At 35.7% G+C, this 14,775-nt stretch overlaps 1 protein-coding gene and 2 long non-coding RNA genes across 3 annotated transcripts; all 3 read right to left on the reverse strand.

The window, feature by feature from the left end:
* Positions 1-6,271: 6,271 nt before the first annotated feature.
* LOC137580298 (uncharacterized) lies at positions 6,272-8,204 on the reverse strand. Its single transcript, XR_011032994.1, has 3 exons — positions 8,122-8,204; positions 7,732-8,050; positions 6,272-6,673 (listed from the first exon to the last, which is right to left on the reverse strand). It is a non-coding gene; the product is annotated as an uncharacterized lncRNA (long non-coding RNA).
* Positions 8,205-8,832: 628 nt separating this feature from the next.
* LOC137580300 (uncharacterized) lies at positions 8,833-9,720 on the reverse strand. Its single transcript, XR_011032995.1, has 2 exons — positions 9,061-9,720; positions 8,833-9,000 (listed from the first exon to the last, which is right to left on the reverse strand). It is a non-coding gene; the product is annotated as an uncharacterized lncRNA (long non-coding RNA).
* Positions 9,721-11,258: 1,538 nt separating this feature from the next.
* On the reverse strand, positions 11,259-13,646 carry Nepl4 (Neprilysin-like 4). The gene has a single exon (XM_068294275.1). The coding sequence runs from the start codon at positions 13,339-13,341 to the stop codon at positions 11,401-11,403; it is 1,941 nt and encodes a 646-aa protein (XP_068150376.1). The 5' UTR covers positions 13,342-13,646; the 3' UTR covers positions 11,259-11,400.
* Positions 13,647-14,775: the final 1,129 nt, after the last annotated feature.

The raw sequence follows: 14,775 nt of genomic DNA on the forward strand, positions 1-14,775 counted from the left end.
TAATAAAGGTCCTTGTTATATACCTATTGATTGTTAACTAAAATAATTTAAAGCTATACCCTATGACTGGCTAATCTACGTTCGAGTTAACGATTTCATCTATTCAAAAGATTTGAGATTTAAGGATATTAGTTATGAAGAGCAAAGTGTTTGACTTGCCCAATATTGCCCACCTCAAGGTACTAGAGCGTTGGCTGCTTTTTTTAATTTGTGTTAGCTTTTTAATTGAAAACTGCAATCGAGACGCACCAAAAATTTGGCCAGCATTTTAAAGCTTGGCACTTGATTTTAATATATGTGGTTCTCTATTTTGTTTTTCTTTTTTTTCTAAATCTCTTACGTTTTTGGTGGCAGTCACTAATTTGCTGCTGTTTTCAAATTCATGGAGGGCAACCACTCATATGTGTATAACCCCGTCGTCCTCGGTCGTCCTCTTTCATGACTTAACAATAACTAAACAGTAAAACTGCTAACCGTTTCCCGGTAATTAGGTGTCCTAGCTGGTTGGCTAGTTGGCCATGGCTGGATGGTCTTGGATGACTGGCTGGCTGGCTAGTTGGTTAGGTCATGTCCTTTGCCCCGCAGCTAAAGACAACACACGCTTGGTCAGCAATGGTCCCAGTCCCAGTATATATGTATATACATAAATATTTCTCTTTTTTTCTATAATTTTGATTTCGTTGGCTTTTGTTTTGTTAAATGTAGGTGAACGACAAAGCGTATTAGTAAATAAAAACGATAAGATTAAATGTGTTTACGTTTGTTTATACGGAAATCAGATTTTTATTCATTTCCTTACACCATTTATAGATTTCAATCATTACTTGAGTTAATAAACTATAAAAAGAAAATTATGAATGAAGAGTTTTTTTAGACTTATCACAATTTTGACCCACAATTTAAAGTGCACTTGTAGATCCGTAAATGTATTTATAACAGCTATTGATAAGATATTGTTTAATGGTCTTAACTTAAAGTGTATTTAAGTGCCCTTAATTACCAATAAAGTAATCGAGTAATTGGAAAAAGATTATAAATTACATTCTAAGTTCACGTACAGGAAGGAATGAGTCAATATTTTTGAGTAAAATATCTAATCAGAATTAAACACTTTGAGTCTATCGACATAAAGGGAAAACTAAATCAGAACCCCTTTATAGACCACTTTATAAGATAGTGTAATCTATTTATCTTTAATGTCCTGTAACAAAATAAAATGATTTAAGCCTTACATTTAAACAGTATAATTTTCCACTAATTATTTTTCCATTTAACACTTATTTTTCATTGAAATATTATGTTTATAGAATTGCTAAAGTCAAGAACAGTTTGTAGCCACAAGTGTACCGCACTTTAGCTGTTCCATTAGCCGATGGGGCCTGGCGACCACCTCGTGACCGCCGCTCCCTCTGGCCCAAATGTCACCTTGCCTCATAAATTATGGCAAAGGCGGTTACTTTGTAATCAGCAAATTAACTTTATCGCCAAAGGCGCTTTATATAATATACCACATGACCGGGTATATTTGTGTGCGTGAGTGGTGTGTTGGGTATGGTGTTGAGTGTGTAGGTCAACCCACTCACCTACTTGAAAGAGGTTTAACCCCTGAGCCCAACCCTTGGCCTGCCTCAATATGAAATGTAAACAAAGAAAAACGGTTAATAAATTCCTTTCCTAACAAACAAATCAGTCATTAAATCCGGCCGACGTTTTTCATAAGATAATCGAAAAAAATGTGTAATGTTTGCATTACTCATACGCCACCGTGTCGCGGTTTTGTTTGCCATTTCGCTGAAAGAGCAGAGAGAGGAAGCTAGAATGGTATTTGAGAGTGAAAGTGAGGAGCCAAATTCACCCGCAGTTGGTAACCAAACACATGCGGTAATTTACCTAATTTTCAACGCTTCTCCCCCTCACATTGATTGGATTTCACAGAGTTTGCTCGTTTGCCACGCCTCGAATTCTGCTCCTCGTTGCTGGCTGTGTTAATCGAATGTGCCTTTTATGTTGACGCATTTTAATATCAGACAAAAGACTCCTCTTGTATCCTTGTTGTGTGAGTCCCTCGCAATGTTTGCATTTGATTTTTATTTTGTTCACCCTCCGCCCCGTTTTTCATTGTCTTTGATCCACTAATTTTTGGCCATAATGCAAATTTTTGGTTGTTGGCTGGTTGTTAAAAACCAAAAACCTGACGTTAGGTAAATAACAATTTTTGTTCTCCCAGAATGTCACCAAATTTTCATTATGCATATTGCTCCCATATCTCATTCTGTCATCTTTAAGCATAGTGTTGTAAAACGTATAATGGACAAATGACTTTCAGAGAACTTGTTATCCCTAACCATAGATTTCTTTGTATATGATGATTATTTGAGTACTAAAATCAAATTGAAATTAAGAACAGTTAAGAAATCTATGAAACAAATTCGATTTTTTTTAAAAAATTAATTAATCTGCAATTAAGTAAGTTATAATTTTAATAAATAATCGAGAGTTTACTATGTCTCTTTAGTTTTAATGTAGTAATCCAATGATAGAGAAGTTCTTCTGTCCATCAAGAATTTAATAATTGAATAACTGAACAATTGTAAGGTATCCAACGAAGCTTTATTGCATCATTTTAATGTTCTTTTCATTTCAATAAATCAGTTTAAATTTATTAAGATCTCGACATGATTAACTTATTATCATGTTTTTAATCTAAACTTCTTTTTTCAGTTCACCCATTTTTGTTTGACCAAAATTTACTGTTAATTTCCTGCGGCACAAAAACAATATATCTTGTTCAATTAATTATATAAAAGGGACCAAACGGAAGAAGGAAAAAAAGAGCGAAGATTTGCCCTGGAAATTGAAAATCAAACGAGTGTCAAAGTGTCACATCAACTGAATTTTCATTTAGTTAGTTGGGTCAACATATGTAACACACATATGTATGTAGGCGTGTATATATGAATTGGCAAATATATTGCATATCTAGTAAGTATGTGTGTCTGCCACCTGCCAGACCCAAATCCCTTCTCACAGCCAACTGGCAATTGTGTTAGAAAAAGCCGTTTAATAAGACACGGATTATCGTCTGGCATTATTTCAATCACATACCAAGTGTCGAGTATTTAGCAGACAACAAACACGCGCCGACTTCTGCTCCTAAACACTGCCAACCGCCCCCTCGAGGTCTCTCTTGCCGCCTCTTCTGTCAGCCAAAGGGCCAGTGAAAGATCCTTAAAAAAAGCCAATAAAAATACTTTGTTTGACAAATAAAAGCCACAGTGAGAGAGCTTTGGCGATAAAATGTTGTAGATAGATGTTGAGTGGAAGGATGTTGGGAATATGGAATACGGAGCAGTTGGCTGCCTGTATAACTGACAGGTCACATATGTGTACGTGCCTACTTGTGTGTGTGTGTGTGTCTAGGTTTCGGGTGTGCGTTCCAGGAACCAGAGTTTTCACATCGTTTGACTTTACGAGCCCATCGAACTACCCTGTGACCGTCGACTGTCTATCTGTTTTTATTCCATTCACTCTTTTGGGTATACCAAATAGTTCAATTGAAGAAATATGCAAAAGGAAAGCAATAACACAAATCTATCTTAAACTAAAATTTCTTTATATAAACAAACACATTTATATGTAAATATATTTTATGTATGAAAAAGAACAATATAAAGTTTTCAATTACATTCCACACTAACAATTCATATATTTCATAGCATACTTTTCGGATGATCCGTGGAAAGAAATTTAACTAGTCTTTGAATTCGATTAGCTCGGAAATGTTACAGGATTTTTTAGGTTTTAAGTCATTGGGTAAAGTAAATTTGGGTAATGAATTTAATCATTTTTAAAGGATATGAAACCTTCAAATATTTCGTAGGGTATTAACTCAACCAAGTCTGTTCGGTTTTCTTTGCTGTGTTTATTTTAGCCAACTTGAAGGCGACTTTCACATAAGGGATATGGTTACTGTTGTTGTTGCTTTTGCTGTCGGCAACTGTCCTTCGTCTTTCTTCGCTTGATGTTTGACAATAATCAACGCTGACGATGAGGACGACGTAGCTTTTCATATGTTTGCCAACATCATGAACGGCCGTCAGTGATATATACATACATACATATATGTATATGTACATATGTGTGTACTTTATATCAGTTGACATATTTACTCCTTAAATATGGTGCATACAAACATACATATATCTATGTCTATGACTTTAAAACGTTAAATTTGACAAAATCTGCATCAGCGTGACTGACTTACTAGATGTCAGCTTTGAGCGGAGAAGGATCTCCAAGTAATTAAAACTGAATGGGCCGCCTTATTCTCGCGCAATGCAAATAAATAAATACGTGTTTGATTAAGGCACCCTTTATTTGGGGGGCTGGCAATTATAATTGCTTTTATCTCGCCCTCTCAAGCACGTTTGAAAAATCGAAATTTTCATTTGATGCAAATATTACTGTCGCAGGAACAGGACCCTCACATGGACATATTAATCAACTGGTCTCCAAAAAGATTGAAATACTCTCAACTTATCACCGAAATTCATTCGTTGAGAAGGAGAGAGCAGTTGGGAAGAGACTGTCGTTTCATGCAAAAAATTTACGTACACATTTGACGCTTGACTGCTGAAAATTTCAATAAATGATTGCAGGACTTGTAAACGTTTGCCACATGCGAATGTATACACATGTATGTATGTATGTATTTTTGGCTTCTATATGTAGATACGTATACTGGAATGGTTTATTTCACATTTAAAAATTTAAATTGTCACATATTTTGAGGTTCATTTGAAAAAATGGTCCTACTACTTTTCGATAAACTCATGTTTTAACAGATAAATGGCTAATAAATACTTCCCAGAAGTATGCCTTGAGCAACTGCAAACTCAAAAGTGAATATAATCATTATCAATCTATGAAGTCTCTTCAGTCATGCTTATCACAAGGTATACCAAAAATCGATTTTCTAAAAATAATTATTTTGGAATTAGCATATAATAAACAACCAGCCTAATGTTTAGTCACCGTTCATTCCCATTGGCATTAGATAGATATGTGTTTAGACTTAAGTTGGCTAGGTTGGATGGTTTTTACTACTTTTTTTTCCGGTGGTCGCATCAGGACATCATTGACAGTTGGTTTCGATTTTGTGCATGTGTGTGTGTGTTTTTTTATATATTGTTTTCATTGATTTTCAGCTGTTGTTATGATTTTGTAGTTTAAACTTTTGCTTTGAAATATTGTTTTACATTTAAGATTTTCCTTTAATCGTTAGTCGCAGTTTTTTGTTTTATAGTTTCGATGTTTATAAAAGTTGAATGATCAAAGAGAATAAAATATGGTAAAATAATATTTTTGGTTTAAGAATTTAAACAGTTTTAAACATTTAAGTAAAACATTGTTTGAATATTTAGAATTTATAGTGTTATAGTTAACATTCAATATATAATATAGCTTAATGCTATCAATAAATATATTTTATTGTTGTTGCATTTAACTTTCGTTCTCTTTTACCTTGGGGAGCCCCAAAGCTTTGTTCTGGCTGCAACATTTTCGAATATCAGTCATATTTTCATATATATTTTTGTCAAATATTTCTCACTTTATGGCGATAGACATATGTATATTCTTTTCTTCTCTTTGTTTCTGCCGAAGGCGTGTGAAATGCTGCACGTGTTTTTGGTTTGCCACCACCACTTGTACTCTAGGACGAATGTGTGAATATTCCTCTTTATATGCGTATTTATTCTCCTTTTTTTGGTTTTTTTGTTTGTCGTTAAATGCATAACAATAACGGGCAGGGAAAAAAGAAAGAAAAAACATACCGACAACCATTCAGACTGATAGACACAGTTAGGCGAACAAACAAGCGAACTCTAAAAGAGAAACCAACCCGACTGAAACCATTTACAAAACCACAAAAATTCCATAAAAAAATTGAACAAAATTGCTTTTGCCTTTCGACCATGGTATACCCTTTAACTAAAAATGGAATTTGCCATTGTTGATCCCCATTCCCAAGATAAACCTTAAGTATTCGAAATATAATGATCTGAAAAGGTTAACCAAACCAGTGAACATCGATCAAAAAAACTTTATAATAGTTAAGTTTTCTTTTAAGAAATGTGTATAGATTTGTTTTTTAAATTAAATTATTAAATCTTTTCTTGTTTTTGAGAATTTCAACATACTCCTTGACCCTTTTTGGTAACGGGGTATCGAAAGAAAAATCAAAAATTTTGTTGTTTGACTTTTTGGCTGTAGACTACATACATATGTATGTGGTTATGTGGGTATGTGTGTGTGTGCTTGTGTGTGTTATATAATAAACACATGAGGCTGAGGTCTGGGGCCTAACTAGACTGGACACACTGTCAAACACTTGGACAGGCAGACATTTCTGTTTTTGTCGCCGCCGCCGTCGCCAATGTTGCCGCCACCGCAGCCGCCGCCGGTTCTGTCACTGACACTTGGACGTGCGAATTTAGCCGCAGATTTTTGGGTTGTTATTGTTTGTTGCTTTTTGAGCACTTTGTTTTGAAAACACACAACACACTCACACACAGACACTCGCACAGACTGGGCTCAGGGGAGATGAAGGCTTCTTTTTCTGTGTGGGTTGATTAGGTAGTCGTCCCATGGGTTAGGTGAGCCAAGGTTATCACTGTACCAACAAAATAAAACGAATTTTAATTGGTCATTATAAATATAGGTATTTAACAAAAAAAATTGCAAAAAAAAGGAGAAACAAAAAAGTTTTCAATTAAAATTAACAACAAGATTTAATTTGATTATACCATAACGAACTGACATCTGTTTTAAATATAAATACATACAATTAAAGTTTAGGCAATTTTTTATCGTTATCATTCATTTTTGAACATATTATATATATACATATATTTTTAAGGGATTCGTTTTAAAATTAAAGGACATCAGCAAGTTATCAGTAGAAGCCAATGGATATATGACTTTCTCAAAGCATTTAGAAGCCTTTATAGATATAGCTTGGCTTCTTTTGTATCAGAGTCATCATCGAAAAACATAAAGCAGCTAAAGCAGACTTGATTTAAGTAGGCAAAACAACAATAACTAGATAATAAATGATCAAGTTGTAGAAAATTTGTCTAAATTTCATTGCCAACCATTAAGGAAGGTATTTTTATATGAGATTTACTTTACTGAATTAAAAATTAGTACTTATTTTCTACATTTCATTATTCTTGGACCTTTTTAAACAATTATTAATCAAACTTTATTTAAGTCATTAAAGTCATTCGTATTAAGACACTTTCTTTCGTCTTCTGGCCAAAATGCATCTGACAATCCATAAGACTTAGCAAGACTAAGTATAGAATTGCCTAAACTATAACCTTGAAAAGCTACCAAATCTGTGTCTATGTATGTGTATGTGTATATATAGAAGATCGAACATCAAAGAAACTTTCTGCACAAAAGATAGGTTTTTTAATTTGGTATGTTAAAATCGAGGAGAACTTGTTTCCATATGAATAACTAATTAAGCATTTATCATAAAAATGTAAATTAGCATTTAAATGTCTCGAATTTCACTCTTTAATTGAAGGCGTCAGCGGAATTCCATTTTTTTATTTAATTTCTCATGCAATATTGGCAATTCTGAGACCATTTCATTCACACTCAATCCACTTACAAGTCCAAGCTCCACCCCGTTTGTAGACCGCTAATCTCTGACGCTTTTACCTGCCGTAATTTCATCATCATCATCGCTGGCCCAGTTTTCTTTTTCGCTTTTCGTTGCTTTTTTTCTTCTGTTAAACCACTCAATCAATATGAAAATCAGCCCAATCATGCAATCAGCAAGCAACACGTGTTGTCTTCACTCCAAGTCCGGTCAGCAACCGAACACACACGTGACAACAACAATAGTGTGAATTGAAATTGAATGAATTTGAGTGTGAATTTGAGTATTAAGTACAGTGCTGATCGCAGAGTTGGGAATCCAACCACAAACTATGCGCAATTCTCCATCCAAATTGCGTCACTCGAACACGCTTCCAAGCTAAGCAGTTTAAATTTAAACTTAATTACACACAAATACAACTAAACGACTATTCAACTAATTTGACTTACATGAATGAATGAATTTGTTTGCTGATAAGCATAAACAAATTTGAGACTCAGACAGGGAGCTGAGCTATTCAGTGGCAGTTCCCGTCGCATTTAAAAATAATCATTCTTTTTTATTTTCTTTGTGGTCGCGCGAGTTGTAGAAACTGCTTAGACAGCCCATTTACGAGTCAGAAATCCAAATAGACGAGTCAGCATAAAGATGAGAATTTCGTTGAGTCGTATTTGGTAGTAAGAGAGAAACAGAGAGAGAGAGATTATGATCTCTCGCAGTTAATTGAAAGGGGTGTCTAAGTATCTATTCTAAGAATTACATCTTCAGTTGATCTCAATATATTAACACCTCTTAAATTATCTACCATCAGCGAATTTTGGTTTTTTTTTTTTAGCCAGTAAGCAAATGTTTATTTAAGTACAAAAAGTACTTTTTTTCTGTGGTAAATTCTAGTGAATCACATACCATCAATTTAAGTGACATCCCAAAGTAGCACCTTAAAGCCGGCACTCCTATCACTTAATTAATGACTATGGAAATTTCTCCACTTAGCACATGACTGTCAGCTAAATATACATTAGCCTTTAGACGATTTTTGTATTATCTTTAGAACATTCTATTTCTATGTAATTTGTAAATTAGGTTACGCTTCAATTCTGGTGTCAGTCGGTATCAACCTAAACCACTTCCAAATTACTTTATTTATTTTGACAACAAAATTAGCAATATAAGAGACAAAAGGTCTTGGAAATTTATTTAAATTTCTTTGATATTTTGTTCTATTTAATGATGTTTGTTAGTGACATAATTTTTAGATTTTATCTTTTTGTATGAATAGCTTGAGCCTTGCCAATGATACCATACCATTCCAATCTTTTAGGATGCCTCTGAAAACACTCCAAATAGATTGCTATCGGAGAATAGAATCTATTATATTCTTATCATACCCTTCCAGGAATCCCCCTCATAGGTAGAGAAGGTTGAATTCCTATGATAAGACAACGAGTCTCCTGCTTTTCCAGTATATGGTTCCCAATGAGCTCAGTTTATATATCATTTTCGATGTCAAATTTATCGTATCGTGCGAATCGAGTGGTCCCTTCGAAATCCTCCAAATAAATGTATAAATCATGGATATGTGATTTGGTAATGGCATGTAGTTTGTCGAGACCGATAATGATATCACTCGAGATATCTCCAAAACCCTTTTGGTATTCATGCCACTTTGTAAAGGAGGTGACATTGCTGTTTATGCGACAGGCGATTACTAAATAACCTGCTCCTGCAATCTCAGCATTACACAAGACCACAAACGATTCGATACCAGGAACAGTTATTACAAATATAACTTCCATTCCAAACTCCTGTGGACATGACATTAGAGTCGGAATTTTCTCCACGAAGGCATTCGCGGTGTCATTGATTAAACTTATTAAGAAATGTTTAATTAGATTTTCCAAATGTTAAAGCTTCTCAATTTCACATGGTTAACTTTAATTCGTTTCCTTCAGTCTGTTTTTTCGCAATATTTGAAGTCTTTAATGTCTGAAACACAACCAACTACCTTTCATTGTGGCGCAAAGATAACTATTTGCAAGCAACGATTAACCGTACCGCTTTAGGCATTGTTCAACTGAGAACTATATGGCTTTTATTATTTTAATTCTAAGAATTAAGATTAAAATTGTTCGATTTGTGATAAGATAACAGTTTCTACTAGAGATTGATAAATAATTATTGTGTGCAAAAATCTCTAGTTTCAAGCAAGCTTATAAAATTCCAGGAATTTCATCAAATTCTATCAGTTCTTAATCTGATTTGCAATCTTACAGGTGATACAACTGATTAGGTAATAACATGAAAGGCTTGAACATATAGATACTTGAAATATTTATGAACTATAATTCTTAATCTAAACACTATAAAATAATACTAAGAAGCTATCTTTATTCAAACAATTTTTTGTGACCTTCTTTAACCTCAAGAGGAATTGGTATATTAACAGTGTGTATAAGAGGAAAGAGATAGTTCTTATATCTACAAAAAATGTCTAATATGTGTCATGGTGCAAACCAAACTCCTTATCGATAAAAATGTTTCTTAAGTATTTCTAAACGAATTAAAAATCGATTTAAATATATTGATCTGTTGGCTCACTTAATTATGTCTTTCTCCCAGTTGAAATATACTTCATTAACTACCCAAGAAAAACAGTCAGACATATATATAAATACATACGTACATCTTATGGATTTATTCATGGCTCAACATTAACTCTGAATTTGTTATTTTACTCACGTTCGGAGATCTGCTAACTCAACACCGCAAGCTGCTATTGTTAATGGTCTATTAATGCCACCTTCGTTGCAGAATGTGTTGTGGTTGCCAGGTGATGAGGTCTTGTAGTGCTTTGTGCGACCACGCGTCGTATGAGTAATGTGCAAAATGTGTATGCGACCTTCAACAAGTTGCCAACTGGCAAATCCAAGCGACAACATCAGTTTCTGGTTCGGCTTTTCGGTTTAGGTTTAGATTTCGGTTTTTGGTGTCAGTGTCTGGGCTGATGCTGCACAGGAAGCTTGTTAATTAGCAAATAAATATAAAAAGCGTGTGCCGAGGAAGCACGCACACTCGTCATTCATGTATGTATGTATGGATGTCTCTGTGTGTGTATTAGTGTGTTTGTTGATATCTGTGTGAATTTGTATTTAGCTCTATTCGCTACGGCACGGCAACAGCTTCAAATACCCAAAAATTGATTTCTATGCATGACGAAATTAAATGTGTAGAAGACATTAAGATTTAATCTATTATAAATTCTTATTCTTTGATAGAGAGTTAGCTAGTTAGTTACTCTCACTTGGATCTGACCATGAGAATTCTTTAACCTTCTTGTTTGTCTTCATGTGATTAAGTTACACATATTCCTTACTTGCATTTCCTTAGTGAAAACCTGACTTTATGTCTATCCTGCTTTCATTTCTCAGGTTGGGCACGTAATTGAAAATTAACTTGTCTACCTTTTCCATGTTGTGGCTGTCTGTCAAAAGAAGACTCCATGATTCCTCCCGGCAAGGCATAACGCGTGCCGCATACCAAATAGAGGAGAGAAAAACATATAAAACACAAGAAATTTGTTGATTTTTTTCTCTTAAACATATTCACATTTCGGTTTGCTGTTTTATTCACAATACTTGTATGGCCTATTTACTTGTGTAAGGGATGGGAGGGAGAGTAAAGACATTAAAGCTATAAACAAAAATTAATATAAATTCTATAACTAAGTGCTACCAAAAACTGCAACGTTCTGTAGGATTCATTGCCTGACCCGGTTCACAATGGAAGACCTCAACGAATTCGGGCATCTGGGCAAGAGCGTAATTCAATCGCTTACTGCCCACATCATGGAAAATATCACCCTTTTCGCCACAAAAGAATTGGGCAAATTGTAGAAAATACAAACGTCCATTGGCCAAACGTTGTTGAGGATCCTTCATGTAGGTCTGTAAGGCCAAACGAGAGCCACTTATATCCGATGTTCGCTCATTAAGAGATTCCACAGATGAGTCATTTAGACAGTGGACACTGGCATTGTACAGAGGATTGAGTAGAAGTTCATCGCTGTAATCCCTCATGTTGCCCTGGGCATCATAGTCCACGAAATATGTGTCGAAGGCATGTAGCATCTCGTGACCCAGAGTATTGGCTAGATCTCCATATAACAGAGCAGGCCAGAATTGATAATGATAGAAGGGCAGCTGTACGTAGGCGTATGGTATGATGATGATGCTGCTCAGGCAATAGAAATACGGGGTGGCATCAATGTTATCCATTAATTCTGGTCCATGATAGTTAAAGCTATACCATATATGTTTCTCCAGACCATTCCGCATGGTCTCCAGATGCGACAAGTGGGCATTAAAGTGCAGCAAACTATGCAAATGATTCTCATAGAAGTCACGGCCAACTATCCAGCTCTGGTCAAAATCAAGATAGAAATCATCGGGTACATTTCTCGGCATATTTCCAACATTGAGGCGGACTCCTTCAACTTTGGCTTTTAGGGCACTTAATAGAGTTGGATTTAAACCAAATTCGTTACGGTTTAACGTATTAGTGAATTCCGCTTTCAGCTCCTCAAACACTTTGTGTATGACTAGATCATCGGCTGAACGTTGCTTGTGATAGAAACTTGTCTCGTAGGCATAATTCATGGCCAAGTACAGAGCCTTACGCATATGACGGACACAGACGCTCGATCGGGAACTGGAACTGACCTCAGACTTCTCCAGTGGGTTATGTGGCAATTGTGTTAGATAGTTTAGAAATCTAGCTAAGCTATATAATTTTAAAAGATTTCCATCAGCTTCATTGAGATAATTGATTACATTTCTAATCGCTGGTAATTCATCTATAAGCAGTTGATGATCCTGATGAATAAGGCGACCCATTTGTTTGCCCAATGTTCTTGCCCAATTCACCTCGGGTATTTCCCGCTGCAATCCCTCCAGAGTGTAGACCTTGAGGTTGTCCGCCTCGACAGCTGGCTTGGCCAGTCTCAACAAATTCTGCTCCAATTCCAGAAATTTCTCTCTCAAGTCTTGAAAATGTAAGAGGTGCTCTTCGTTTTGCAGATGACGCCGCAGCACTTTATAAATGTGCATGGTGAAATTCCAATTGAGATTATAATTATGAGGTTGTATGAGAATCATATGGTGGCTGGCATTGTGTTGGCTGACTTCAATCTTCACAAAATGCTCATGATAGCCATAACGACCCAGGAGAGCCACCAAATCCAGCCAATGGGATGAAGTGGGCGCTGGCAACAGTTCCAAATAGCGTCGCAGTCGCGGCTTGTTCACAACCTTGCAGCTGTGATAGTATTTGACTAGATTTGGATAGATGGGCATGCCGTGCTCCTCAGCGGCTCGATTTCTTAGAAGGTTCTCGAAAAGATTCTCGTACTGCTGATTGATGTGGTCGCCACTCAAGGACATGGCCGAATCCTGTTGGCCATGTATGTTATTCCAATTACCGCAAGCATAGCCATGAAAATCCTCACACGGATCCACTTCCATATTGACGTATCCTTCCAGTTTCTCTATATGCCGCAAGTTAATCGATGCGTCGCATTCCTCCTGATAGGGACAAGTCCGATTCACTTGTGCACTTCTTGGCATGGCCTTAGCACTGGCCAATAGCAGACAGAACGCCCATAGGCGTGGCATTTTATCACTTTATCAATATCAATCTGATATTTGAATTGTTCACTTTCAGTTTATGTATCGAACACTCGAAGTTTTTACTCTCAGTTGTTGCTGCTCTTCTTGTATATTATTAAGCGCCAACATGTCAAAAGGTGATGCAAATTTCTCGATGGCTTTCGTTTGCTTTTTTTTTTTTAGAGAGAGTATTTCGTTTTTGTGTTCTAAATTTTAATTTCACGATTTCCGTTTTGTTTGTTGCGCGTTTGCCGCTTGCTAAAATTCAACTAAAAACTCGTTTCACGCGTTTTCGATTTTATGTATTTCCATGCTCCGCACAATAGTCCCACCATTCCCCCCGTTCGCAGTTCGTATTCATTTCGATACCCTGTAATTGGTTGTCCCAAATAAATGGGATATTAACAGTAGCCAAAAGTGATACCTCTCGATACTTGTCCCAAGTGCTACTTCATTCTCTGGCGGTTTTTCTGCCAATCTGTGTCTTTCTGTCTAGCTTTTTATCTAGCCGTACTTGTTCCTAACGGTACCTAGGTTAAACCGTGACGTCGACGAATGACGTCGATCATCTCTATTCCATATCTAACCTCTAATTGATAAAGTAATTCAAGAGGATGATGAAATTGCTATTAGGAGATGGGCCTTTTACTACAGGGTAACCAAAGTGCGGATTCCGAAAGTTTTTCTTTTTTTTTCTTTACTGAACACTTTACTCACTCACATACACTTTTATGTATTCCTCTCGCTCAATGTGTTTGTGTGTGTGTGTGTGTGTGTAGAATTCTTGCAGCTCAATTTTATTCAATTCTTTTTTTTTTGCTTGCTGGGTTCGCTTATCAGCGTTTTAAATACGTCTTTTCTTTTGGTTCATGTGCGGTAAGCTTATCTATGAGATACACTGGCAGAAAACATTGAAGAATTTTGTAGAAAAGAGGCAAAGTTTCGTTTTACAAATAGTTAATGTGACTACTTCGATACAAAAGTGCGATTTATATCCTGATCCTGACAAATTTACTATTAACTTTTACTATCAACTTAAGGCTAAGACTTTAATATGCTAAGTACTTAGATTATGTTGCAATCTTTTAAATTTATTCACTTATCATTTCAATTTCTCCAAGTGCACAATAATTACCGTTCAGTTTTACTCGCTTTTGGAGCAAAAAATTGTTACAATTCATGTTGAAGTTATTAATTGACATCGCAACGCAACGCAACGCAACGCTCAAAACTGTCCTGATAAGCGAAGAAAAAAAAAAATTATATATCAATTGAAATTAACTGAATGACGCAATTTGCTACTGCAATTAATGACTAACCTTAAGCACGAGAGGTCCGGCCCCAGGGGTCAGAGAACCGCAAGCAGAACCACATCGACATCTTCATCCGATAAAGTTGCGCTCTCTATCTCTATATACATATACGTACATACATATATAG

Source organism: Drosophila tropicalis, unplaced genomic scaffold (genome assembly GCF_018151085.1).
Source record: "Drosophila tropicalis isolate 14030-0801.00 unplaced genomic scaffold, ASM1815108v1 contig_845, whole genome shotgun sequence".
NCBI lineage: Eukaryota > Metazoa > Arthropoda > Insecta > Diptera > Drosophilidae > Drosophila > Drosophila tropicalis.